The sequence below is a fragment of the Lipotes vexillifer genome, unplaced genomic scaffold (genome assembly GCF_000442215.2).
Source record: "Lipotes vexillifer unplaced genomic scaffold, Lipotes_vexillifer_v1.1 scaffold903, whole genome shotgun sequence".
Lineage (NCBI taxonomy): Eukaryota > Metazoa > Chordata > Mammalia > Artiodactyla > Lipotidae > Lipotes > Lipotes vexillifer.
This window is the reverse complement of record NW_006791919.1, coordinates 1,203,900-1,231,570: the sequence shown is the minus strand read 5'-3', so window position 1 is coordinate 1,231,570 and position 27,671 is coordinate 1,203,900. Positions and strand designations below refer to the sequence as shown.

At 40.5% G+C, this 27,671-nt stretch overlaps 1 protein-coding gene across 1 annotated transcript in view; it reads left to right on the top strand.

Moving 5' to 3' along the window:
* The window catches only part of MYO1B (myosin IB), a 187,044-nt gene that overhangs the window by 81,033 nt on the left and 78,340 nt on the right, over positions 1–27,671 (top strand). Inside the window, 2 exon segments of the mRNA XM_007464958.1 lie at positions 10,202–10,296; positions 25,983–26,087. Of these exon segments, the coding sequence (XP_007465020.1) occupies positions 10,202–10,296; positions 25,983–26,087 (200 nt within the window).

Genomic DNA, 27,671 nt, shown 5'->3' with positions numbered 1-27,671 from the left:
GTTTTTTTTTTTTTTTTTTTTTGCATCACAGCAATGTGTGTACTTGGAGTTCCCATTCAGACATTCAGATGCCATCTCCACTCAATGGCTTCCATGATAACCAAGGCCAGATTTCTCTGCCCTTCTTCAGTACGTGGTGCCATGCAGGGTGCCCAGCGCAGCATCGTCTGTTGCAGACGAATGTCCCTGTGTCTCTCTCTTTCTCTTACTGGAGGGAAAATGGGACTCCACCTCATGTCCTTGTATCCTGTGTACTTGGCAGGCACTGGCCGGGGCTATCAAAGTTAGGGGATGCAGAGTGCTTGACATTTGAACATTGTAAACATGAAAGGTTGATTTTACTGAACAGTCGTAACTGTTTGGTTTGTGGATGTGAAGTGCCTTAGATCAGAATGTGTGTTTCAGTGTTACACAAAGACACACAGAATGGCATACAAGGTGGCACATTTTTACGCTTCAAATCAGTAGGGAGCACCTATCTGAAAAATCAGTTCGCATTTTGAGAACTTGAAATCATTCTGTTTACTTTAATGAATAAAACATTAAGTCCTAAGGACAATTAGGACGATCGTTGGAATAACTTCTCTTGGGATAGATTTCTCCCCCACCCCCAGGATTGAGTTGCCTGTAATAAAGTCATAAAAACTATGAAATTGGTTGAAATAAGCTATTTTGCCGAAAAGCTAAGAAACAGTTGTGTTGGGAATTCATTCAATTGTATTTACCTTGCTCAGGAAAGGCTATTCTTGTAGACAGTAACTGTGTAGTTACTTTTATGAGAGTTGGGTAATAAAAGATGATTGTTAGTATTCCTTTGTTAAAAGAGATGCTAAAAATACTTATAAGGGCTTTTTGAATTTGAATTAAGAGCCCAGTTGTCTGTTTGTTCTTTACCCCAGATCAGGTGTGTTTTGTTAACTTCTGGACAGGGGAAATAACATAATTTCCTCCTTACTCTCTGCATTCTCCCAGCCTCTCTCCTTGCATATGCCTTGGGGTTAAGATTTCACAGTTTTCCATGACATGCCTTTGTCAGTAAAAGTCATTTTTTCCCAATTTGAATGTTTTTAGGAGATTGCTCATGTGTTTCTTACCTTCTCCCACACCTCTTTTTGGGGGGACTTAGTGTTTTTCCTGTTCGACTGAGGACAGATTCTCTTCATCTTCATTCCCAGAACCCTCACAGTGAATGAGCATAATGCCTCTCAGCTCATGGGTGCCTGGGAACCTCACCCTTGTGAGTGTTCTCACTAGCTTCCGCATACTCTTCCATTTTAGTTATTAGGGGACTGATTCAAGACCGTAGAAACCACCCACACTTCATTAATTTGTGAGATAAGGCCTGCAGCAGCAAAGACTGATAAGCTGGAATCTGTGCTTTTAACTGCCTGCCAAGCCCCAAGCAGGATGCTGGCCCTGTGGAGGGCTTTCCCTTGTGGCCTCTCATGCTCAGGGCACCATTTGCAGAAGGAAGTCCTCAGCGGCAAAGGGATTACCGCTAAATTCCAAAGAGTGGCTTCCAGGCCCTGAAGGCAGATGTTTCCTCCTCACTGCCTTCATATCTTAAGTCCAGTCCTTTTCCTTCCTGACATTTAGTCTTTTTTAAACCTCTTATCTACTTCCTAATGCATGTCTTCAATACCTGGCTTTTGCAATCCACCTTTGAAAAGGAGTCATCCCTTGGCCCAGTCCACCTTCACATCTGTCTCCAGGAGAAGGAAGGTGTTTGAGGGACACTTAGCCAGCTGGCCTTGGCCGGGGTAGACCTGAGGAACTCCATTATGATTTTGATAATGGTCGGGCCCATGGGGTTGAAGAATGTGAGTGTGCCCCAGAGCTTCATCACAAGAGGATTGTAAATAGAATTTCTGCAATCTTGAAAGAAGACTGTACCCCTTAAGTGCTCTTTGCTGTTTGTTTTGGATAATATTGCCTAACTAGCAAGTGAACCAGTGAGATAAAGAGCTTTGTTTGTAAATTCTAATACTGAAGGAGAAGAATTTCTTGTCTAATTACACAGGGATTTCTGTTATTCCTTAAAACGTTATAACACATGTGAACCATTTTATGCACACAAAACATTCAAATTCTTTTTATTTTTGGCTGTGTTGGGTCTTTGTGGGTTTTGTCCCTTTAGTGGTTATATTTGACTGTCCAGAAAGTATTTTTGAGTGACCCATTAAAAACTAATGAGGGACCCTAGTGTACATTGACGTTGACTCAGGCAGTCTATGAAATTTCACGAAAATACTGTGGAGTCTGTTTTTTGGAAGCCGGTGTAATTCTAGAGGAAGAAGAAACTTTTTGTGCCTGTTTGTCATGTCTTATTTTAAAACCTGACTTTTGAGCTTTATTTGATGCCTTAACTGTTCTCACTTCAGAACAGATGTCATCTTAAAATGATTCATCCCTGATGAAATTTCTATTTTGTACCTAATAGAAACAAGCCTTTTCCAATCATGTAGCCAAAAGAAACCCATGTAACTACTTATGTTTAGGATATAAGAATGCATATGAACTTAGAAAAGTAAATATTGATAAAATATTCCTAGAAAAATGATTGTAGATAATTTTTAGAGATAATTAAGTCTCACCTTTACTCTGCCATATGCCATGCCATGGCATAGCATCCTTCTTTTCATTGAGATGACAGCTAGGGAGCTCTTTGAGTTTAGATGTATAAAGAGAAAAGAAAGTGCAATGCACTTCTTCTTTTTTTTTTTTTGATCAGTTGTTTTGGCATGGTATGTATTTTTCCATCTTATGTCCTTCTGGCCTATGTCTTCATATTTTAAGTATGACTCCTATAGGAAACGTGTAATTGGGTTTTGCCTTTATATCCATTTTAACATATTCTGCCTTTTAATTGGAGTATTTTGTCCATTAACATTTAGTGTGATTATTGATATGGTTGAATTAGGTTTACCATTCAATAATTTACTTTCTATTTCTCCCCTGTTTTTGTTCTTTTTTTCTTGCCTTCTTTTGGATAATTTGAAATATTTTTAGAATTCCATTTTAATTCTTTTGTTATTTTGTACCTCTTTGTGTTTTATTTTGTGGTTATTCATGGTGTAATATACATCCTTGAGTTTTCAAGATCCATATAGAATTAATACTGTACCACTTTACATAACATACAGAGACCTCGCAACCATTTAGGTCCATTTACCATCCATCTCCCTCTAATTCTGTTCTTTGTGTTTGTTTTCATAATCTTTCTTTTTAACTTCATGGTGTACATATGCCCATTGCTATCTATCTTTTTTTTAATATTAAAATCTTTTTTTTTATTTTTGGCTGCGTTGGGTCTTTGTTGCTGTGCACGGGCTTTCTCTAGTTGCGGCGAGTAGGGACTACTCTTTGTTGCGGTGCGTGGGTTTCTTATTGCGGCGGCTTCTCTTGTTGCGGAGCATGGACTCTAGGCATGCGAGCTCAGTACTTGTGGCTCATGGGCTCTAGAGCGCAGGCTCAGTAGTTGTGGTGCGCGGGCTTAGTTGCTCTGTGGCATGTGGGATCTTCCTGGACCAGGGCTTGAACACCGTGTCCCCTGCACTGGCAGGCAGATTCTTAACCACTGCTCCGCCAGGGAAGTCCCTATTGCTGTCTGTCTTCAAGAGAGGCTTACTTTTGTTGTCTGTCTTCTCCTGCTCTGAGGCTTGGATTGTTAGGAATGCTTACCAGTGTTGTGGCTGTGTAGGAAAAACTGTATTGTTGTAAATATGTCGATTTACCATGCTTGCACAGGCACACCTCAGAGGCATTGTGGGTTCAGTTCCAGACTACCTCAATAAAGTGAATATCTCAATAAGGCAAGTCACACGAATTGTCTGGTATCCCAGTGTATATAAAAGTTATGTTTACCCTGTATGGTAGTCTATCAATAAAGTGTGCAACAGCATTATGTCTTTAAAAAAAACAGTGTACATACATTAAATAAAAAACACGAAACAACAAGACAGTTATAATAGTAACATCAAAGATCACGGATCACAGGTCACTGTAACAAATGTAATAATAATGAAAAAGTTTGAAATAATTGTGAGAATTGCCAAAATGTGACCAACCAAGAGACATGAAAGTGAGCAAATGCTGTTGGAAAAATGGTGCCAATAGACTTGCTTGATGCAGGGTTGCCACAAACCTTCAATTTGTAAAGAACACAGTATCTGGGAAGTGCAATAAAATGAAGCATATTAAAATGAGGTATGCCTGTCCTGGCATAGGACAAGAATGTAATAAAGCTTTCCAGGATAAAAAAAGTTATAGTTACTTGTAACAAAGAAGTATAAAAACTTATTTTCCCTGAAGTTTTCACTTAAGATATGATAGGATGAATGTTTCACGGAAGGGCATAACACTAATTTAACAGGGTGATATTTTTCAAGCGAGTGAATGTTTCTGAATTGAGAATATGAGACAGTTATAGATGTACAGATACCTGCAATAGTATTTTACAAGGAAGGCCAGCATTGTGCCTCTCCTTTAAAAACAAACAAGCAAATAAACAAACAGACCTCAAGGTTACTGTGCAAAACACACCACACACAATTCCCTTTCTCCTTTTCCTTCTCTTCCACATCCTTGCTGTGGACTACCTTAGCCCTTAATCGGGTTTAGTATGAAATTAGGAATTGGTGGCACACTTAGAGGTTAGGAATTTTTTTTAAAAACACTTACTTTTTGTTGCTTTTTTTTTTTTTTTTTTTTTTTGCGGTACGCTGGCTTCTCACTGTTGTGGCCTCTCCCATTGCGGAGCACAGGCTCCAGAGGCGCAGGCTCAGCGGCCATGGCTCACGGGCCCAGCCGTTCCGTGGCATGTGGGATCTTCCCGGACCGGGGCACGAACCCATATCCCCTGCATTGGCAGGCAGACTCTCAACCACTGCGCCACCAGGGAAGCCCTTGTTGCTTAATTTTAAAAGCACACAGTTTTTAGGGCCGAACCAGAGCTAGAAAGGAGAGAGATAGTTGAGATTTGTAGATCTCAATGTAGATGAGAATTTTGAGACAGAGCTATTTTAAGAGGGCTAAATTCAGAAGCAGAATTTCCCTAGTGTGATTTGAAAGTATTCTAGGATTCAGGATTGAATGAAAGGGAACACCATTTTGAGAGAGCTCTTAAAGAAAAAGACTGAAACAGAAAGGTAGAAACAGTTATCTAAGTTCAGGAGAGTTTCCTGAGACAAAATTTGTTCCGTTAAGCACTTTGGCTAATGGAGATGACAAACTAAAAGTCCTCAAACGGAGTTGACCGTTTTGGAGAGTGATTCCTCAAGCGCCTCATTAGAGGATAGCCAGAGGGACTGAAAAGTAGGGGGCTGGTTGGGAGAACATAAGCATAAGCTTTAGGTGGTGGTGGGTGATGTGTTGGGTGTCACATTATCTTTTCTGCTTCGTACAGTAGGTGAAAGAAACCTAGAAAGGAAATGGCAGGGTGGAGAGCTTGGAGTTTGGGGAAAAGAAGCCCTGCCATCACCCTTGATGGCCATGAAAGCAGGGCCACGGTGGAGATTAACATTCTGAACAGAAATAAGGTGGAGAAGGGACATAAGCACCGACTAGATAATTTTGAACATGAAACCCAATCTTCTGCTCTGACAGAACATAACAGATGAGCCCCAAACCAAGCTTCCAAAACCTAAAAGCGATAGATACAGCTATTTGCAGATATGCAGCAAACATGCTTGGTGTTTGGGAAAGTTTGGCTCTCAATGAACAGCCGTTTAGCTGATCTGGAAATGAAGGGGCTACTTACACTCAAACGTCAGGCTGTCGCTATTCTTAGAGCTCAGCTAGAGGACAGACGTAGTGGATGAAACCCCGCTCTTGATGTGGTGGGATGAAAACCATGTTTGCCCGTTGTTATCGTCATCGTAGTTCAACAAACCATTCATTTTTGTGTGTGGTAAATCACAATGATGACACGCTCACAAAATAATGCGAAGCATATGGGTCACAACTGTTTTTAAGTAGAAACTTCTCTAAAGATTTATTTAAGTTCCTTAATTATAGAGTGGATGGGAAGACTGGCATGTGGTTTCAGTTTAGTTATAAATGTTGGCCGTGGTGATGGGCATGTGCTAACGTTGCCAGAGAGAAAGAGAACAAGATTGGGAGGGGAGCTGGTGTCCTTCAGGACCTGCCTGCCCCTTTGTCTTTTTTTTTTTTTTTTTTTTTTTTTTTTTTTTTTGTGGTACGTGGGCCTCTCACTGTCACGGCCTCTCCCGTTGGGGAGCACAGGCTCTGGACGCGCAGGCTCAGCGGCCATGGCTCATGGGCCCAGCCACTCCGCGGCATGTGGGATCTTCCCGGACCGGGGCATGAACCCATGTCCCCTGCATCAGCAGGCGGATTCTCAACCACTGCGCCACCAGGGAAGCCCCTCTTTGTCATTTTTAAGTGAAGTCAAGATCTTTCGTGTTTATACGAAAGAAGTATGATGACACTTATGCTCTGCTTGAGATGCGTGTGCCAGTAGTCCAGGCCAATTTTCCCAGTGCTTAAATACTTTAATTGGTAAAATTTCATGGCAGTTTGAAATCAGGGACTCTCCAGAGTCCTGACAGAATAACTATCCCTTTTAGCCTTTATCTTAAATTAAAATATACTCCTCATTAGATGAATCAAACCCAGTTTGGGGAACAGCAGTTAAGTATTCTGTCTAGATAGACAAGTGGAAAGTAAGTGTTCAAGCTAGGTGTTTCTTTGACTTGAAGTAAACCCATGCCAGGGTCATTTGGTGATCTTCTGAACCCTCGTGTCTGTGTGTCCACATATATATGTGCACGCACAATCATATGTGGTTATTCACATTAGAAGTCATTTTGCATCCTTTGGGATCTGGTAGTAGTGTAATATATAAAGCTAACTTGCAGTCTTAGGAACATGGGAAAAGGCCTGTGTTAACCCATGAAGAGGTCGGCAAACGTGTATGGTTGGAAAAGTTCATTTGTATATTTGCCGTAACATGCTTTCCTCTGTTTCTTGCCCATGATGAAAATGACAGCAGCATCACTGAGCTCTTGTCTGGAGGTGGGAGGAGTGGGAGGGAGGAAGGCTAATAAGGAATCCAAGTAAAGCTCTCCTTCCCCTTGTGAAGGTCATAGAAGATATGGCTTTCCTGTTCACCACCCTTTACGGAGTGCAGTCCAGTAGGGACTTTGTCAGTACTTGAGAGGATCCACTCATTCATTCATTCGTATTTTGGTATAGACGATGTCTTATGTTCATATCTGTGGGATGCACAAAGATTAATTACACGGAAAGGCTGTGCCCCCAGGAGCTTACACTCTGGTAAGGGATCAGAAGATGTCTACATAACTAATTATGATACAGAAGGACATTGGACATTTATTCAGGACTCGATCACTTTTAAAGTGCTTTCATACAGGTATACTTAATCCTCTAAGTGGAAGTACGTGGCTACGTTTTAAATTTTGTACCTGAAGAAAACTCAGCCAGGGTGAGGGACTTGCTCGGGGTCCTGTAGGTGTTAAGTTGGGGGTCTGGGGCCCAGGGAACCCTGTCCATCCAGGATGCCTCTGCCTCTGGGATTCACTGTTTTGTCCGTTGTCCCAGTATGCAGTGGTGCAGAGGGGGATGCTTACTTCCTCCTCGGCAATTCAGAGAACACTAGAGAAGGATGAGGCCACTGAGCGACCTAAGCACTGGTAGACCTTGGCACACAGCAAGGCACTGGTTACTTAGGGGATGGCTGAAGGGATCTGAGGGTGAGGAAGACATGCTGGACGGAAAGAGATCAGTGTACATTGTTCACATAAGCAAGCTAAAGCAACATGTTACTCGAAAAAGTCCCTTTCTTGCCTTTTCTTTATATGTTCATTCAACAAATGACTGTATTTATGTGCAAGGCTTTGGTTGGAGTCGCTGATGTGACGGTTACAAATAAGGCTTGTGGTGACTCTCTTTGGGGGCTCACATTGGTCCAGCCAGAGGATAAGGTCACAGATAATCGTAAGAGGATGTGAGGAGAGGGGAAGAATGTGATACACAGGATATCTGGGTTCAGGTTATGACTGTCCTGGTCTTGGACTTGTCATGTCACCTCTCAGTCTCATTGGATCCTTTTTCTTTAAGGATGCAAGTAGCTTTCACTTCACAGAGCTACTGTAAGGATGAAATCTGATTGTGAATAGGAGAACACTTCATTCAGCTCCTGGCACATTGAAGGTGCTCAGTACATTGTCATTATTAATGGCGCCACACATTTCCTGCAGAGAAGCCAAAGTCTGGTTGGCTGAATTGACGCTCTACCTGTATCCCAGCCCTTCCCCAGGCTCCTTGCCTCCAGATTGGTCTCTCTTACATGCCATCCTGTGGCCCTGTGATCTCTGTCCAGGGCACGGAGGTGGTGTGTCCCAATCGTCAAGAGCACACTGCCAGTGTGACCTTGGCAAGTTCTGTCTTCACTTTTTGCCACCATTTCATCACCTGAAAATGGGATTAATAATAATTTTTTCGTAGTGGTTTTGTTGTGAGATTTAACATGATTAAATATGGGGGCTTCCCTGGTGGCACAGTGGTTGGGAATCTGCCTGCCAATGCAGGGGACATAGGTTTGAGCCCTGGTCCAGGAAGATCCCACATGCCGTGGAGCAACTAAGCCCATGTGCCACAACCACTGAGCCTGTGCTCTAGAGCCCGCGTGCCACAACTACTGAAACCCGTGTGCCTAGAGCCCGTGCTCTGCAACAAGGGAAGCCACCGCAGTGAGAAGTCCGCGCACCGCAATGAAGAGTGGCTCCCGCTCGCCGCAGCTAGAGAAAGCCCGCATGCAGCAACGAAGACCCAACGCAGCCAAAGATAAACAAATAAAAATAAATAAATAAATAAAAAAGATTAAATATGAAGGGCCTGGGGACCATGCTGGTACAGGGTAAATGCTGCTATTTTTAGCTCTAATTACTCTCTGATTACTATGTGATCCTGTCCCTCTGTTGCTTACATTCCCGCTGGGTGGCTCCCGATCATCTCTATTCTCCTGATTTGGAGTCTGCCCATCTCTCTAGCGCATCACTCCTCTAGCGCCTCTCACTGTGTGGCCTCTCGCTTACATTCCCGCTGGGTGGCTCCCGATCATCTCTATTCTCCTGATTTGGAGTCTGCCCATCTCTCTAGCGCATCACTCCTCTAGCGCCTCTCACTGTTGTGGCCTCTCCCGTTGTGGAGCACAGGCTCTGGACGCGCAGGCTCAGTGGCCATGGCTTACGGGCCTAGCCGCTCCGCGGCATGTGGGATCCTCCCGGACCGGGGCACGAACCTGTGTCCCCTGCATCGGCAGGCGGACTCTCAACCACTGCGCCACCAGGGAAGCCCGCTAATGAATTCTTTAGGGCTGTTTTTCTACCTCTTAAGATACTCCTGCTCCACACCCCTACCCCCTTGAGGTCTGGTTCTGCAATGTTTTGCACATATCTTTTTCCTTGCACTTAACCTATTTTCTGTTTTGTATATCTCTCCCGTGCATTCCTAGCGTGTTCTTCACATCAGGTAGACTCAATAAGTACTTGTTAATAAATGAATTAGAAGAGGAGCTTTCCTATTTTAAGTACAGTATCATATTGTCCCAATTATTTTTCAGTTAGTTAGAGGGAGCAAAATTTACCTTGTTAGTAAATTTTGAGGAGGGGAAGGTCCACATGAGGACTTTCTTGATAGGGGGCCCTTTGTCATCACAGAGTGCACAGGACCGGACAAGAGCCACAGCAAACCTATAGTACCACCTGCCTCTGGTGGACCTTACAGTTTCAGCCATCTTGTTTGTGAAGGCAGTAGTTCTATGTTTAGCTTAGTGATGTTAATATCAGCTATTTGGTATTTGATAACATTTTTCTAATGTTTGAAGATATTTTTCTCATTGTTTTGAAACTCCAGTGTATTGTCCTGGAAATAGCAACATTATCCAGTTGTGGACATGTGGACATGTACTCTATATCTTTAGAGTACAATACATCAGTCCCGTTTCAGTTAAGAGAGAATGCGTAGGAGAAGGGAACACGGGCCACAAAGAATGGACAGCTTTATTTATTTAAGAATTTGAAGGAAATAAAATGTGATATCTCAGCTTTCTATCTAAAGCGTATCAGTGACCCTTTAAAGAGCCTGTAGTTAGTTATATCTGATAAACACATAATAATGAGCTGAATTTTAAGGACTTTTTTCCCATTATCCCCTGCAGCTTTGCCCTGTCAGATGAAGCATACAGATCCCTAAGAGATCAAGATAAAGACCAATGTATTCTGATTACTGGGGAAAGCGGAGCAGGAAAAACAGGTAAGGCCACTGGACAACCTTACTTTCTCCTATGGAAGGGTAAACGCTGCACAGGATGACGATGGCAGAGCGGGTGGGTGGAGCCTCATTAGCATGAAGCCTACAGGACTCATGCTGGGAAGGCTAGTGATTAGGATCCTGGAATGTTCTCCGGGAAGGACTTGCCTCATCTCTCACATGAAGGAGCAGGCACCTATCAAAAGGGTTCCAACCAATGTGGGAGTCTCTTTCTGGATTCTAGACCTTTCTGTTGCAGTTCCTGCGTCCTTCAAGGTCTTTTACCTTCCCTCCAAGACACCAGGGTCTAGTGCGAGGTCTCACCACTTCCCTAGGGAATGCCAGACTGTTTGGGTTTGGAGATCCCACAACCACAGACTATCTCTGCTAAAAAGTGAGGGAGGGCACCAGGAAAATGCTGGATTTCACTGTAGAAAAGTCTTCCTCTGAAGCCTGAAGAATTGAGATTTTTGTACACATTTTTAGACAGGCTGGCAACCTCCCCATAAAACAACCCCTCAAATGGGGAGGGAGTGTGCTTTTTTTTTCTTGTGCTTTTAATAAAAGCAATCTGTGTGATTGTCTTGAGTGAGAAAGTGATTTTACACATGGTGCCCAGCTACCTGGAAAACGTTCAAAAGAGCTGTGATCTCTGAGTCCAAACTTGGACAGGTTAGAACCGCTGTTGTCAGTAGGTTTCTTTGATGGAACTGATGAGTCCACGAAAGAGGAGGATAGTATTTTCATAACTGGTTAATCTGTAAGATGTTCTTGTTTATAGATAAGACTCTGATCGTTGGTAATTTCTGCTAGTTTGCCAAAGTGGGATTTAAATGCTTCAACTTTACTTGGCTATTTAATTATCAGATTAATAACTTTGATTTCCTGATGCTCAAGAGAAGAAAATCCCCCGTGGATATTTCAGTCAACTGACTGAATCCATTTTGATCATTAGCCCTTAGTTAGATTTGTGTCTTTAAAATCTCCCTATCTGCGCTGAAATGGCTTTTCTTTCTATACCTATTTCTCCCTCCACTTTCTTAAGGAGTACCTCTTCCCTACCCCTCAAAGTAGCTGGAGAAAGAATGGCTAGATAAGATGTGTCCAGCTCCCTTCCCGGAGCCTTTGGAGACATGGCGCACTGTTTCTTTGCAAGGTTGTGCAGGTTCTAGGCTCTGGATGGGCAGAAATGGAGGGGAAAGGAGTGGCAGGTAAGAATCTAAGGTAACAGAGAGCACAGACTCATATAATTGGAAGGGATCTTAGTTATAGACCATTTAGTGTAGGGTCCTCCCCAGGGACAGCCAAACTCCTTTTGTAGTGATGCAGGGCTCACTGCTTTGTAAGGTGGCCTATGGACTTTGTCACACAGGTTTGGGAACAAAAGTTCTTCCTTACCTAGAGGTGAATTCTGCCTCTGTATATTCGTCTTAACTCTGCAGTCTGGGACCTTACCAAATTAGTCTACTTTCTCTCCTACAGGACAATCACTTAATTCTTTGAAGTCATCCATCAAAGCTTCCTAGGGCTAAAAATCCCTTTTCTTTAAAAATTTCTCATGTGAGACACATTCATTTATTCATTCATCTAGGAAATAATTCCTGAGTACCTACTAGGTGAAAGGTGCTGTAGTAGGTACCAGTGATACATTGGTGAGCCAGACACCATTCCTGTCCTTGTCAAGTTTATAGTGTAGTACAGGAGATAAACAATAGCTCTACGCTACATATGTACATACAGCTAAGTGTATACATGTATACATACAATTTATATACAAAACATTAAGTGTAGTGAAGTGAGGTGTACACTTGTATGGGTGCATATATGAACAGTAACAGGACGATTGAATCTCGTTCCCAAATTCCTCACTGTCATGGTCATATTATTCCAGAATCTTCCCAATTTGTCAATATGCTTTATAAAATTGCATCCCAAGAAGTAAACAGAATACTTCAAATTTGCTCCTGGTTATTGTGAAACTATTGCCCTCTTAATGTGGATACTAGACTTCTATTAATGTGGTACATGTATTGACTCATATTGGTCTTTTCATCGAGCAAGATGTTATAGGTTTCTTGTATATTAACTTCTGTTTGGTCAGATTTTCTCAGTTGGGTATTGTTCAACAAAATTATTTTAAGCCTACATGTAGAATCTTTTGTTTATGATTCTGTTCCCTCCAATAGAACCACTGCCATGCCATTGGGAAATAATAATAGTAGCTAACTTACATGAGCACTTACCATGTGTTGGGCATTGTGGTTAGCATATTGCACATATGAGATTAGTATTCTTCTTACCCCCATTTTTATGATGGAGAAATTGATCCACAGAAAGGTTAAACAACTTGCTTAAACTTACACAGTGAGTAAGCGGCAGAGCTGGGATCTTGAACGCAGGTAGATATATAGCTCTAGAGACCCCACTTGTCTCAGCTCAGGCTGCTGTAACAAAATACCAGAGACTGAGTGATTTAAACAACAGACATTTATTTTTCATAGTTCTGGAAGCTGGGAAGTCCAGTCAAGGTGCCTGGGAGGACCTTCTCTCTGTGTCCTCACAAGGGAGGAGAGAGTTTAAAAGTGAGCCTGAGCAGGCTCTGGTCTTCTTCCTCTTATAAGGACATTAATCCCATCACCGAGGTCCTACCCTCATGTCCTCATCTAAACCTAGTTACCTCCTGAAGGCCCCATCTTGGAGGTTAAGGTTTCAACATATGAATTTCAGGGACACAAACATTTAATTCATGGCACCATTTTTATCCACTGTGCTAAGCTGTATCTTCATACGTTGAACGTGATTCTTTTTGAGTGCCATTAAACCCATTGCCCTTGTTGGTAATTTTTTTTTTTAAACTAGCCTCCAGTGTCTCTTTAAGGCGGGGATTACGTTTTCTTCATCTCTGTGTCCCTATAGCCTGACTTAATGCCTGGGACCCATTAGGCAATCACTACACATTTGAATGATTGAATAAATGCCATCCTCCAACCCGAGCCTCCTTCTGTGTCTTAATTTAAGAAATTGACAAAAATACTGAATCGGACCAGGACAAAGCCTGATCCTGACAACTGAAAATTGAAATATAGTTAATTCATTAAAAGTTAATTTGGCGGAATTCCCTGGCAGGCCAGTGGTCACGACTCTGAGCTCTCACTGCCGAGGGCCCGGGTTCGATCCTTGGTCGGGGAACTAAAATCCCATAAGCCTCGTGGCATGGCCAAAAAGAAAAAAAAAAGTTGTTGTGTTGATTAGTTCTGGATCATCTTTCTTTATCTTTCTGTATTCTCTTTAGGGCGGTCACAACTAGTCTCAGATTATGTTTTTGCCTCCTGAACTGTACACTCCACTCAGTACCTCTTACTTTGTCTTCCAGCTTACACATCCAGTACCTGCTTGACAAGTCTATGTGGGTCTCTCAAAGGCATCTCAAACTAAGCATGCCCTAAATTGAACTTTTGATTTTACCCTCCTACCCAGACTTCCTGGTCTCAATAAATGGGACCACCCATCAGCCTAATTTCTCAAGCTAGAAATGTAACAGTCATCCTTGATATATTCCTTTCCTGTATCTTCCACATGAATCCCATTTTCTAGTCCTGTCAACCCTACCTCTAAAATATATCTCATGCCAAGTTCTTTCTTCCTTTTCTTTGTATCCGTATGGCGACTCTAGTTAGACTAAGCCACCAACCATTACTTCCTTTGAGGACTGTTTGTAGCAACATCTAACAGGTCTCTTCTTTTCCCCCTATGCTTGCCTACAGTTTTTTTTCACAGACACCGGAATGATCTGTAAAACTGAAAACTGGATCAAACCCTTGGCCTGTTAAAAAAATTTTGTTTCGAGTTAACCTTTATTTGTGTATGTGTGGTGAGAACTTTTAAGATCTACTCTCGTAGCAACTTTTTTATTTAGCCTCACCGCACGGCATGCAAGATCTTAGTTCCCCCACCAGGGATCGAACCCATGCTCCCTGCAGTGAAAGCACAGAGTCCTGACCACTGGGCTGTCAGGGAATTCCTCTGAGCAACTTTTAAGTATACAATACAGTGTTAACTATAGTTGCCATGATGTACATTAGATCCCTAGAACTTCACCTTATAACTGGAAGTTTGTACCTTCTGACCACCTTTCACCATCTCCATTTCCCCCTTCTCCTTCCCAAACCAACAATCTACTCTTCTCTTTGTTTCTATGAATTTGTCTTTTTTTTTTTTTTTTTTTAGATTCCATATATAAGTGAGATCATACAGGATTTGTCTTTCTCTGACTTATTTCAGTTGGTATAATGCCTTCACGGTTCATCTGTGTTGTCACAAATGGCAGGATTTCCTTCTTTTTTTTTTTTTGGCTGAACAGTAGTCAGTTGTGTGTGTATACACACACACACACACACACACACACACACACACCACATTTTTCTCTGTTCATTCGTCCATAGACAGACACTTACTTGTTTCCATTTCTTGACTATTGTAAATAATTCTGCAGTGAACATGGGAGTGCAGATATTGCTTCAACATAGTAATTTTTTTTCCTTTGAATATATACCCAGGAGTGGTACTGCTGGATCATATGGTAGTTCTATTTTTAATTCTTTGAGGAACTTCCATACTGTTTTCCATAGTGGCTGCACCAATTTACATTCCCACCAAGAGTGCATAAGAATTCCCTTTTCTCCACATCCTCTCCAACACTTACTTCTTGTGTTTTTTTGATATTAGCCATTCTGACAAGTGTGAGGTGGTATCTCATTGTGGTTTTGATTTGCGTTTCTCTGATGATTAATGATGTTGAGCATCTTTTCATGTGCCTGTTGACCATCTGTATGTCTTCTTTGGAAAAATGTCTATTCAGGTCTTCTGCCCATTTTTTAATCGGATTGTTTGGGGTTGTTTTGGTTGAGTTGTATGAGCTATTTATGTATTTTGAATATTAACCCCTTATTGGTCATATTATTTGCAGATATTTTCTCCCATTCAGTAGGTTGCCTTTCCATTTGTTAATCATTTCTTTTGCTGTGCAGAAGCTTTTTAGTCTGATGTAATCCCACTTGTTTATTTTTGCTTTTGTTGTTTGTGCTTTGGGTGTCATATCCAAAAAATCATTGCCAAGACCAGTGTCTAAGAGTTTTCCCCTATGTTTTCTTTTAGAAGTTTCACGGTTTCAGGTCTTACATTTAAGTCTTTAATCCATTTTGAGTTAATTTTTGTGGGTGGTAGTTAATTTTTGTCAGTTCCATTCTCTTACATGTGTATATCCAGTTTTCCCAACACCATTTATTAAAAAGACTGCCTTTTTTCCATTGAATATTCTTGGTTCCTTTGTCAAATATAAGTTGACTGCTTATGCATGGGTTTATTTCTGGTCTCTTGATTCTGTTTCATTCATCTATGTGTCTGTTTTTATGCCAGTATCATACTATTTTGATTACTGTAGCTTTGTAGTATAATTTGAAATCAGGGAGTATGATGCCTCTAGCTTTGTTCTTCTTTCTCAGTACTGCTTTGGCTATTTGGGGTCTTTTGTGCTTCCATATGAATTTTAGGATTGTTTGTTCTGTTTCTGTGAGAAATGCCATTGGAATTTTGACAGGGATTGTATTGAATCTATAGATAGCTTTGGATAGTACGGGATGTTTTAACAATATTAATTCTTTCTGTTCACGAATGTGAAATAGCTTTCCATTTGCTTGTGTCACTTAAATTTCTTTCACCAATGTCTTATCATTTTCAGTATACAGATCTTTCACCTCTTGGTTAAGTTTATTCCTAAGTATTTTATTGTTTTTGTTGCTATTGGAAATGGGATAGTTTTCTTTATTGCTTTTTAAAATTATTTATTGTTAGTATAAAGAAATGCTACTGATCTCTGTATGTTGATTTTGTATCCTACAACTTTACTAAATTAGTTTATTACTTCTTACAGTCTTTTTGGTGGAGTCTTTTGGATCCTCTGTATATAAGATCCTGTCATCTGTAAACAGAGACGATTTTACTTCTTCCTTTCTGTTTCTGATGCCTTTTATTTCTTTTTCTTGCCTAATTGCTCTGCCTGGGACTTTCAGTACTATGTTGAATAGGAGTGGGGAGGGTTGTCTTGTTCCTGATCTTAGAGGAAAAGCTTTCAACCTTTCACCATTGAGTATGATGTTAGTTGCGTGCTTGTCCTGTATGGCCTTTATTATGTTGAGGTATACTCCTTCTTTATCTAATTTGTTGAGAGTTTTTATCATGAGAGGATGTTGAATTTTGTCACATGCTTTTTCTGGATCTATTGAGATGATCATATGATTTTATTCTTTTATTCTATTATAATGTGATGTATGTGTTAAATGTGAGGTATCACATTTATTGATTTGCATGTGTTGGACCATCCTTGCATCCCAAGGATGAATTCCACTTGCTCATGGTATATGGTCCTTTTAATGTGTTGTTGAATTCAGTTTGCTAGTATTTTGTTGTGAATTTTGGCCCTTATATTCAATAAGGATATTGACCTATAGTTTTCTTTTCTTGTAGTATCCTTATCTGGCTTTGGTATAAGGGTAATGCTGGGTTTGGAAGTGTTCCCTCTTCTTTGTATTGCAAGAGTTTGAGATAGTTCTGGTCCTGGGCTTTTCTTTTTGGGAGGTTTTTGATTACTGATTCAATCGTCTTAGTAGTAATCGGTATGTTCAGATTTTCTATTTCTTCATGATTGTAGGAACTTATCCATTTCTTCTAGGTTGTCTAATTTGTTGGCATATAATTGTTCATAGTAGTCTCTTATGTTCCTTTATTTCTGTGTTATCTGTTGAATGTCTCCTTTTTCACTTATAATTTTATTTATTTGAGCACTTTTTCTTTTTTACTTGGTTAGTTTGCCAATTTGGTTTATTTTTTCAAAGAACCAACTTTTAATTTTGTTAATCTTTTCTACTGCTTTCCTATTCTGTGTTTCATTTATTTCTGCTCTAGCCTTCATTATTTCCTCAAAAAAGCTGTATCTTCTGCTAAGATTGGGCTTAGTTCTTGTTTTTCTAGTTTTTTGAGGTATAATGTTAGGGGTTTTTTTTTTAAGATCTTTCTTTTATTCTTGATGTATGCATTTATAACTATAAAATTTCCTCTTGGAACACTCTTGCTGCATCTCATCAGTTTTGGTATATTGTTTTTCCATGTTTGTTTGCCTCAAGATTTTTTTTACATAAAAATATTTAATAGTTTCCATTGCACCAAAATATAAGCCAAACCCCGTGTGCCTGTTACACAAGATTCTGCTTGATCTAGCCTCGACCTTGTTCTTCACCTTCCCCTCATGCTTTCCCCCCTTCTAATGGCAGCTCGTGTTACTTTTCACTAAAAGGCTTGCTGTTTATTGTATGTAGCCAGTGTCATTATATAGAGTTTCCCACCCCTTTTTAGATCATTCATTTGAACTCTGGGCATAGGCTCTTACCACTGTTTACTCAGAAATTTGTGATATCTTTGGTTGTTTAGAACTCTTTCTTTCCAGTAAGAACTTTAAGAGGACATTGGTATCTTGGGGGAAAGTTTTTGCTCCTTCCGTGTCACTAACCAGTTCTTTTCTTGTGAAACAGAATTTAATTCTTAGAAGCAATACAGCTTCTTGTTTGCTTCCAGGTTAACCAGTGAAAATGGTGGCAAGGCAAGTTAAAAACTGTGTCCCTGACAGAAGTCATTTGTATTGGTGACGTATCTCATGCCACCTACCCCTACCTCAATCCCTTTGGCTGTATCTACAAGCCTATTCATTTCACACGTGTTTCCTTTTTTAAAGCATAAGGGAGGAAGAGATGAAAATATTCCTGAGCCTATTCACTTTTTTAGATTTTTACTCATTCTTCATCATGTCTAAAGATTTCTTTGAGTATCTGATTGTTCCAGTTTGTTCCTGAGTGAGTCATCAGAAGTGGGTTGTGGTCACTGGTTTGATTGGTATTGGCCAGTTCTTCATCTCCTCTGGAACATGTGTTCCAAGAAGACAGCACATCCACTCATGAGCCATGTTAGTATATGACCTCCTCCTTCTCAGAGAGTTGCAAACCATACTGCTTCCTCCTGGAGCAAAATTCCATCTCCTGGTAGGCTCGTGTACCTTCTTTATTGAGAAACCGAGTGGAGGTTGCTTTACTGTTTCACAGGGAGGGCATTCATTCTTTTCTGAGAAAAACAAAAACACCTTATTCCTCTGGTAGAAATCTAGTGGCACATGGAGTTCATTCTTCTTTTCTATATTTTTCTCTTCTCTTTTCTATTTTTCTAGTCAATAACTTGTCCTCTTTGTTTCAGTGTCCCATTCACCACTTGAAATCCTATCGTTTTTCCTGGATTTAGTCCTTTCTAGGACCCCTTTGCCCTCTGTCATAAGCTGAAGAATGGACAGCTGCTTCACAGGGTCATCTGGTAGGAAGCTCTGCTTACAGGTGCTGCTTCAGCAAGAGGCTGGAGAGGGTACCACAGACAGCCTGGAGCAGTACGTCTCAAACCTTCCACTGGGAAGCACCAGGTTCCCTTCTTTTGCAGTCTGCTGCTGACCAATACCAGAAAAATAAAATAAAAGAAGACATAGAAAATTCAGGCCCCGATTTCTGGTTTTAGTTTCCACAGACAAAATAAACTACCAAATTGCTACAGAAACTTCTCAACGCCTACTCTCATGTGTAGATAGACCAGTAGCAGTCCAGGGGCCAACCAGCTTTTGAGTAGTGCTGGTTGTCAGACCATACTTTGAGTAGCACTGTCCAGGAGTTACTCGAAGCATTTGTCTTGTTTCTGAGCTACTGTGCTTTTTAGACCTGGTGATGTTTCACTTGTCCATTATCACTAAAATCCTGGTGCTGGGCAGTGGACACTACTCCTGAGAGCTGCTGTTTCTAAATATCTACTCAGCTATACTCTTTGGTAGCTGCTCAGCCCTTTCTTTACATTTATAGATCCCAATAGCATCTCCTACCTCTCCATTTCCATAGAGACATCTAGTGTTTTACTTATGTATTCCCATCTTTTTCTACTTTTCTTTCTTTTTGAAAGCAGGGGTACCGAAATTGTTTCAAATTGTGTTAAGGTTTTAATTGTCATCAGACTATAGTTTTGAGTAAAGCATAGACTTTGTGTTGTTTAATGTCTCTGTTTCGTGGAGATTACTTACGGGAAAATGAAATGATGGAAAATAATACAGAGATTGCAGTACAGCGTGTGAGGAATTTCAAGAAGGGGTTTACTCTCAATTCTGTGGGGAAGAGGAATGCCAGGCCATTTTTGAAATGTCACATTATCTTAGTCACCAAAATTTTTTTGAATACGTGTAGCTATTAGCATTTTTGTGTTAGTGAATGAAAGAAAGAAGAGAACTAACATTTATTGAGGGCCTGGAACGTGCTATGTACTTACGTATAGCATCTCTTTTCAGTGAGAGTTTTTGCTTAATAGCATATACAGAACCACCATGTAGTATCAGAGGGCTCATTTTATAAGAAGTAATTAAGTTAACGAGGTTGTAAACCCCCCTTGGCAGATGATGATGTTATTGGTCTTAAACACTGGAGACACTCTTACACTGTAGGGTTCTGTAATGTGGGCACTCAGTGAGAGGCGTGAACATTTTGAATCCTTTGGGGTCCTATTTAATTCATTACTGCTGTGCTAAATAAAAAATTCATCATGCCTCATAAAAGTGCCCAACTATTTCTAGGCAGTGAACTCACAATTCACTATCATGAGTACAAATAGTTTGTGGGAAATCATTCAAGCACCGATGGGGGTAGGGAGGCAGAACATGAGGGAACCATCATAACTGCATTTTTCCAAGGCCATCAGAGTAAACTGTGGGCCTGAGAAGATGATCCTGATATACGAAAGCATTATAAAGTATTTGATTTCTAATTTTACAGTTACACCAGCTTCTAGGAACTCTGCAGCCATCTGCTAAAAGAGTTACGAAGCCTGCCTTGCTCATTAAGACCCTTGGTTCTGAACCCCAAGTGAACTTGTACTGCTCTACATCTGTGATAGTTTTCTGACTCGGTCAGCGACAGAGATGTGACTGACTGGCTGTAGCCTAAACATCCATGAGCATTTTCCAATGCCGAATATCTCCACATGGAAGCAGAATAGCTAAGCAAGCTCGAGGCCAAAATGTCGTGAGCTTTGTTTTGTTTCTTCCTCATGTGAGAGAGGCCTCTCTTGACTCACGTGTTTTACATGAATTATCAGATTTTGTGGCCAACTTTCAGAAGCAAAGCAACTTACATATAGTTGTATTTCAATAAAAAACATTGCCATTCATGATTCCTCTTGGAGCAGAGGCTGTGTTTCTCATTGCAAGACCCATGTTTTTGGTACAGTGATTGGGGCAGTTCCCAGCTGCCTGTCGGGTCAGTTTGGATGTGCTGCAGCTGGGTGATTTTGCAGCACTGCAGACTCAGGACTGCTCAAAAAGGGTGTTCTTCTGTGTTACAGAGTCCTTGTTTCATTGTATACAAACATGGCTTTGCTTGATTTAGGTAGTCATACTCTTTAGATCACTGGACCACCAGACCTTTGTAAGCATAGTCCCTAGAAAAACTTGGGTGTCTTAACCAAGGAGATAGAGAGGTACAGAAGTAGATAAATATGTCAGTATTTGTGTGTGTATAAATGTATGGCTTTCTCTATGCTATATGACATATATGACATAGTTTATATGATATGTATGTGACCTATGATATTACTTGTATCTATGAATGCATGCATCGATATTTGTTAACTCCTGGATAAATTTATTAGCTCTGAAAAAAAACCTCAGAATAAGCCTTGCTTGTATTCCTACCTTTTTTTCCTGACACGGTATCTATGTGGAGCCTGCTCGATTCCATGCATAGGTTTTCATACTTGTCCATGAGATTCCCATCCTTTTGTCCTCATGGTTACAAATGTCTTTCATTGTTTTCCCTTTCTCATTCACTGATTGCTATTTCACAATGTTTTCTTACATAAAGAATATTATAGTACATGAATTTATATGATTATATGATTACATATTACATAATTATATAATAACGTGTAGTAGATACTATTCACAACTCAGTGCAAGGTACCAGAGTATACAGAGTTAAATTAGTTATCATTCTTACCTTAACAGGAATTTAAAATTCCCAGAATCATAAACGATCATCTATAACCCCTTTCCATTCTTTATAGAAATGAATTCTGGTCTAGATATTTTGATCTAGAGATGTTTTGTTACAGGCCATTTGTTCATTAGGGCAGGATATCTGATAACCCTAGATGTTCTGCTGTTTTCTGGTGAGAAGATATTTTGACTTTGAAGACTTCAAATTTTGTTTGTCCAACTCAATGCATTTTAAAATTCAACATTCAAACATATATATGCACATAAATCTACATATGTAAAGTATCTGTGAGTTAGAGAAAATGATGAACTAAGAATGAGTTCTAAGCAATGCTGTTATGACTTGCCAATTTTAAATGCCAGCGTTCTTATGTCTAGAATGGCAGTGCTTTTCAGTATTTTGAGTACACGTGAAGAATACACCTTTTTGTCCTAAATAGAATCCTCTTATATTTTTACAGCAAACATGCAAGACGTTGTCACTGAGAGTATGATTACTAGATTAATGCATTCGGTGTACTCAAAAGTATTGCCTTGGAAAATGCTTAAGATTTTATGCTGTGCTTGCCAAGGTCGTGTTTAGTTGGCTCCTATGATAGTCAACGTGATTCAAGAACTAGGCTTTGCAGTATGGAGGAGGATGATATTTTAATTCTTGATTCTCCTCAGAAATACAATATTTTTCATTCATAGAGGTTATTACATAGAGTTTTGATTTGGATAAATATGTAAACATTTGAATAAAGATGCAAATTTATTTGAACTTTAGCACAGAAGAGCCAAAGGAAATGAAGCAGAAAACCTCATGAGATAACTGTTACTTCCTGTTTGCAGCATGATGAAATATAATGAAAACAGTCCTCTAAACTACATTGGACCTTGCAACTTGTCCGTACAGGTTTACTTATTTTTTCTAAAGTAGTGACTATCTCATGAACTACTTGAGTTAAAATCAAGTATTATGTCAGGAAAAAAATAATGAGTTGTCTCTTTTCGACAATGAGACTTTGGAGAAAATTACCCTTAATCCCAGCTTCCAAAAATGAATTATTAAAATGAGCGCAGTAATAGAATTCCTGAAGATAGTTAAGAACCTGAGCATAAAATCTTTTTAACAATTTAGAAAGAAGGATCTTCGAAGTATTTTTTAAAATGATATTTGAATTACTTAAATAGATTTTAAAGTTAATAAAACTGATTCCTTGTTTCAATCTAAGTTAACCCATCTTTACATCTCAGTAGATATTGTGGGTTTACATACAATTTAACAGCCATATGATGTAGGTCCAATCCAATTTCCAATAGATCTGCTCCTGGCGCCATTTTTAAATAGATTTGACCCTGAGAGAATTTGATGCCATTTAGTTCAGGCCATTAAAAGGTCTCTGAGAGGTCAGATCAATTCTAGCAGCCACCAAAGAGTTCTCATTCTTGGTTGATCACCCCCGCTCCATCTGCTCCCACACACATACACACAAAGCAGTTTGTCCATGGTGTCCACCCTGGACCAGAACAGGATTTCCAGAGAACTGGGTGTAGCCATGTATCTGAGGTTTGAGGTTTGGCTGCAGTGAGGTTCATAATTACTGGAATAAGCAATATAGGCTGGCCTGGACTTTTACTATTTCTTGCCAGTTTACCTAAAAGAAAACTTAGCTTTTCATGTAAAATATGTACATATATATTTGTGTGTGTGTGTGTTTGCCACTATCTGGAGTTGTTTTGCCTATAAATGCTTCCACTCTTCTAATAGTGTAATGGGTAGGTTGGCTAGAAATTCAAGTCAAGAAAGAATATACAAAATACATGTGAGAGTGTAGGTGGGGATGGGGACCAGAGAATGCTGCTGAGAAAGCAGGATGATGAGAAAGCCTGGAGGTGAGTTGTTTCAGAGGCCAGACTGTAGGGTTGGAATGTGTGGGCGATGCAGGAGAGTTGGCCCACAGTTGGAGACCAGGTAGCGCAAGATGTCAGGAATTTGCTGGGAGGGCAGCCTCACCTGACTTTGAAAGCCAGGGAGCCTAGAAACAAAGTATCGCAAAGTGACAGAAGAAGAGTTCCAGTGTGAACTGGTGGGTAGAGAGGAATGTAGCACCAAGAAATGAAATGAAATGTAACAGTATATAAACTCTTTGTTCGTGACTGAGGCCAGTTCAGCCTGATGGAGCAGCAGAAGTGTGTCCATACAGTTCACCGGCCTTCAGATAGTTAAACCCTGCGAACGTTGGAAAACGTAGCTCAGGAACTTTACGCAATGGAGGATGTGTTAAAGGATTATATGCCCTTTGGAGGGAGGGTATTGCAAAGATGAAAAGACACACGTTTCTCAGTTACAGTCTTTAAAAGGAGGCTGCAGAAATCCGCCATCACAGACCACCAGAGAATCTACTTGGACCCATTCTCGTTACCCAGAAAGCAAACTGGAGGGAGATTTAACTCCAACCATTGAAGAAGTACCCAGCATCCCACCACAATCCTCAGCTCCATGAGATCGCCTGCTTCCTCTGCACATTTGCTAGCACTCCCTTGAGCACTTTATGGGACCTGCATAGGTTCTTGGTGCTCTGTGGCTCCTGTTATTAGGTGATGCTTTGGGGTTGTATATAGGCCCTGAAGCACACGTTGGGCAATGCGCCCAAGGTCACATTCCAACTGTTCATTTATTATTTCTTCAGTGGTGGGAAATGGGCTGGAAGTCACCTGCAGGTGAGAAAGAGCAGCGTTGAGGTTTGTCCCCTTACACCCGTAGGTAGGGGTACTGCCACTCACACCTGGGGAAGGCTTTCCTGCCCTCAGACAGTGGCACCAGAGCAAAGAACTTGCAAGAAAGCAAGATTTGGGAGATTGGTTTTTCTTGCCTTGACTGCCTGGACCTGGGCCCATGTTTTATTCTATTGACATTTAATAGTTGAGTATTTCCCAGATCCTGATTATGGAACATTAGAACTAGGACAGTTGAATGAGAAACAGATTCTATGGCAAATAAGTTTGGGAGATGGTGCATTCTCCATCTTTTTCCAGAGTTCCACAATGCACATGCTCCTTTAAGAAGCCATTTTAAAAGGAAACCTATTTCACTTCATCTAACTCACTGTGGCCCCAAATTCATCTGACTTTAGACTTCATCTCCCCTGAATATCTATTATCGTTCCTTGGAACTCAATATTGAAAGGATCAGGTTCTTGGAAACAGATGCTGAGAGGAGACATGTACTAATAGGGGAAGGATAAAACCAAATTTGGCCCACCTTACCAGTTTGAGCTAAGAATTCTTCCTGTGCCTCCGGTGGCCTGCTGCTTTTAGCAGGGAACTTGTTCTATGAGTGAAGCCTATGAAAACAACTAGAAGATGCCCTGGAAGGTCTGTATTTCTTGTATTCAAATCCTTAAGATTAGTTGCTTAGTTTTTTAATCAATTTGAAGAGTAATTAATTTAATCTGATTATAAGCAAACCAATTTGATTTAGAAACTATTTTTGAGGAAGGGCAGTTCTTTTAAATTTAAAAAATACATTTGATAAAGACACCCAGGTTATCAAGTTAATTTTGACTTGAGTCACCTATGTATAATATAGTAATTGTATATAAATGATTGCTTCTTTAAAAGCTTTATTTTTTTATTGAAGTATGTTTAATTTACAATGTTATGTTAGTTTCAGGTGTACAGCAAGGTGATTCACTTAAATATATATATACATACATGCACACACACATACATATATATATTCTTTTTCAGATTCTTTCCCATACAGGTTATTACAAAATACTGAGTATGGTTCCCAGTGCTATACAGTAGGTCCTTGTTGTTTATTTTATATATAGTAGTGTGTATCTGTTGCTTCCAAATTCCTAATTTATCCCTCCCCTCCTTTCCCCTTTGGTAACCATAGTTTGTTTTCTATGTGTGTGAGTCTGTTTCTGTTTTGTAAATAAGTTCATTTGTGTCCTTTTTTAAGATTCCACATATAAGTGATATCATATGATATTTGTCTTTGTCTGACTTAACTTCACTTAGTATGAAAATCTCTAGGTCCATCCATGTTGCTGCAGATGGCATTATTTCATTCTTTTATAGCTGAGTAGTATTCTGTTATTTGTATATACCACATCTTCTTTGTGCATTCATCTGTCGATGGACACTTAGGTTACTTCCATGTCTTGGCTATTGTAAATAGTACTGCAGTGAACATGTATCTTTTCGAATTATGGTTTTCTCCGGATATATGCCCAGGAGTGGGATTGCTGGATCATATAGTAACTCTATTTTTAGTTTTTTAAGAAACAATTGCTTTAAGAAGATAGTCCTCCTCACATTTTGTTGGCTATGTTCACTCAGCCAATTTTTTAGCATCTCAGTGATAACCTTTAAGCACAATTCCTGTTATATCTGAATCAATGACATGTCTGAATAGAAAGCATGAATATTTTTAAAGGTTCCCAAAACATTCTTTGCTCCCAGGAATGAAGTCATTTGAAAACACTGTTAGTGGGCCTTCTCTCCCAAATCTTTTCCCCTGAAAGTTGAAAAAAAATCTTCTGCTTAATTTATTAATATGGCTTGTTTTCATCCACAGAGGCCAGCAAGCTTGTTATGTCCTACGTAGCAGCTGTTTGTGGAAAAGGAGCAGAAGTTAATCAAGTCAAAGAACAGCTTTTACAGTCCAACCCAGTCCTGGAAGGTAGGATTTTCTGTATACATTGGGTCAGTATGACTGGAACGGTAAATCCAGTTCTCCGAGCACTTCTGGCACCTGGTGTGCTGGGAGGTGGGCTGGGAGGGGGAGAGTCAGGCCCAGACCTGCTGAGCAAAAGGTAGCGGCATCCTAGGAACTCCTGGCTTCACTCACTTGAAGGAGGGAACGCTTTACTCGTGTAAAAGGAGCTTTCCCACTTGCAATCATTTTTCTCCCTTTTAAGTTTTATTTGAATTACTTAACATTTTGTTTAATAATAATCAACTGATATTTGCATTTGACTCGACAGCTGGGAGACACTTGGTGGAAAAGAGCAATGTGAGGGCAGTGCTGTTTTATCATTCAGGATAACACCCATGGCTGGTGATTTCTGTTGTCAGGGAAACCAAGGCTATGCCAGAGAAATATTTAAAGACCAGTTTTCTCAGGGTTACGAAAAGCCTAAACCTGACTTTAGAGCTCAAATTCTGTGGTTGGCCATCTGTGTCTGTTAGTCAGCTTGGGCTGCCATAACAAAGTACCATAGATTGAGTGGCTTAAACAACAGAAATCTATCTTCTCACACTTCTGGAGGCTCAGAAGTCTAAGATCACCTGCTGGCAAGGTAGGTTTTCTTCTGAAGCCTTGGCTTGTAGGCAGCTGCCATCTTGCTATGTGCTTACACGACCTCTTCTTTGTGTGTGTATATGGGAGGGGGAGGGGGACGGGGGATGATGGGCAGGTGGGCGCCGGCTCCTGGCCTCATCTAATTACCTCCCAGAGGCCCCATCTCCAAATACCATTACACTGGGGGGTTAGAGCTTCAGAATATGAATTGGGGGGTGGGGTCAGGTAGGGACACAAACATTTAGTTCATAATACCATCAGAAAACAAAGCCAGAGAGAAGTCCCCTTCTGCCATGGAGGTTGGCGTAAACCATCAGTATAAACCATCCTTATGCTGGAAACAGTAACTCAAAGCCTCTTCCTATTGCTGGAAAGCCCTTGGCCTTGCTTTATATTGTAAGCATGCCAGTGTTGTCATTTAACACAGTTGTTGGAGTAGAGCAGGTTTCTCAACCTTGGTGCTGTTGACATTTTGGACTGGATAAGTCTTTGCTGTGGGGTGCTGTCCTGTGCAGTGTAGGATGTTTAGCAGTATCCCTGGCCTCTAACCACTGGGTGCCAATAGCACCCCTGCCTCTAGTTGTTACCATTGAAAATGTCTCCAGACAATGCCAGATGTCCCCTGAGGGGATCAAGACCACCTTGATCAGAATCTCTGGTCTAGAAGAGTAGTTTGGTTCAGCCCTTTGTTCGAAGTCATGGAAGGTCAAGATTTAACATGGATTAAAGCAGAATTGCTCTGTGGGGGGAGACCCCCCCCCCCCGCACCACCCCAGTATGGAGGAACAGAACCCTGCCCATTATCTTTGTTACTCAGGCCTAGTCCCTCCTTCCACTTTATTACAAGGAGGCACCATGCATCTTTATCCTCCAGACAGTGAAATAAAACTCATGAAAATACTTTGCTTGTGAGAAGCAAAGGCCAGAACACCTGTTATATTGTTATTGATCTTTCTTCCCCTT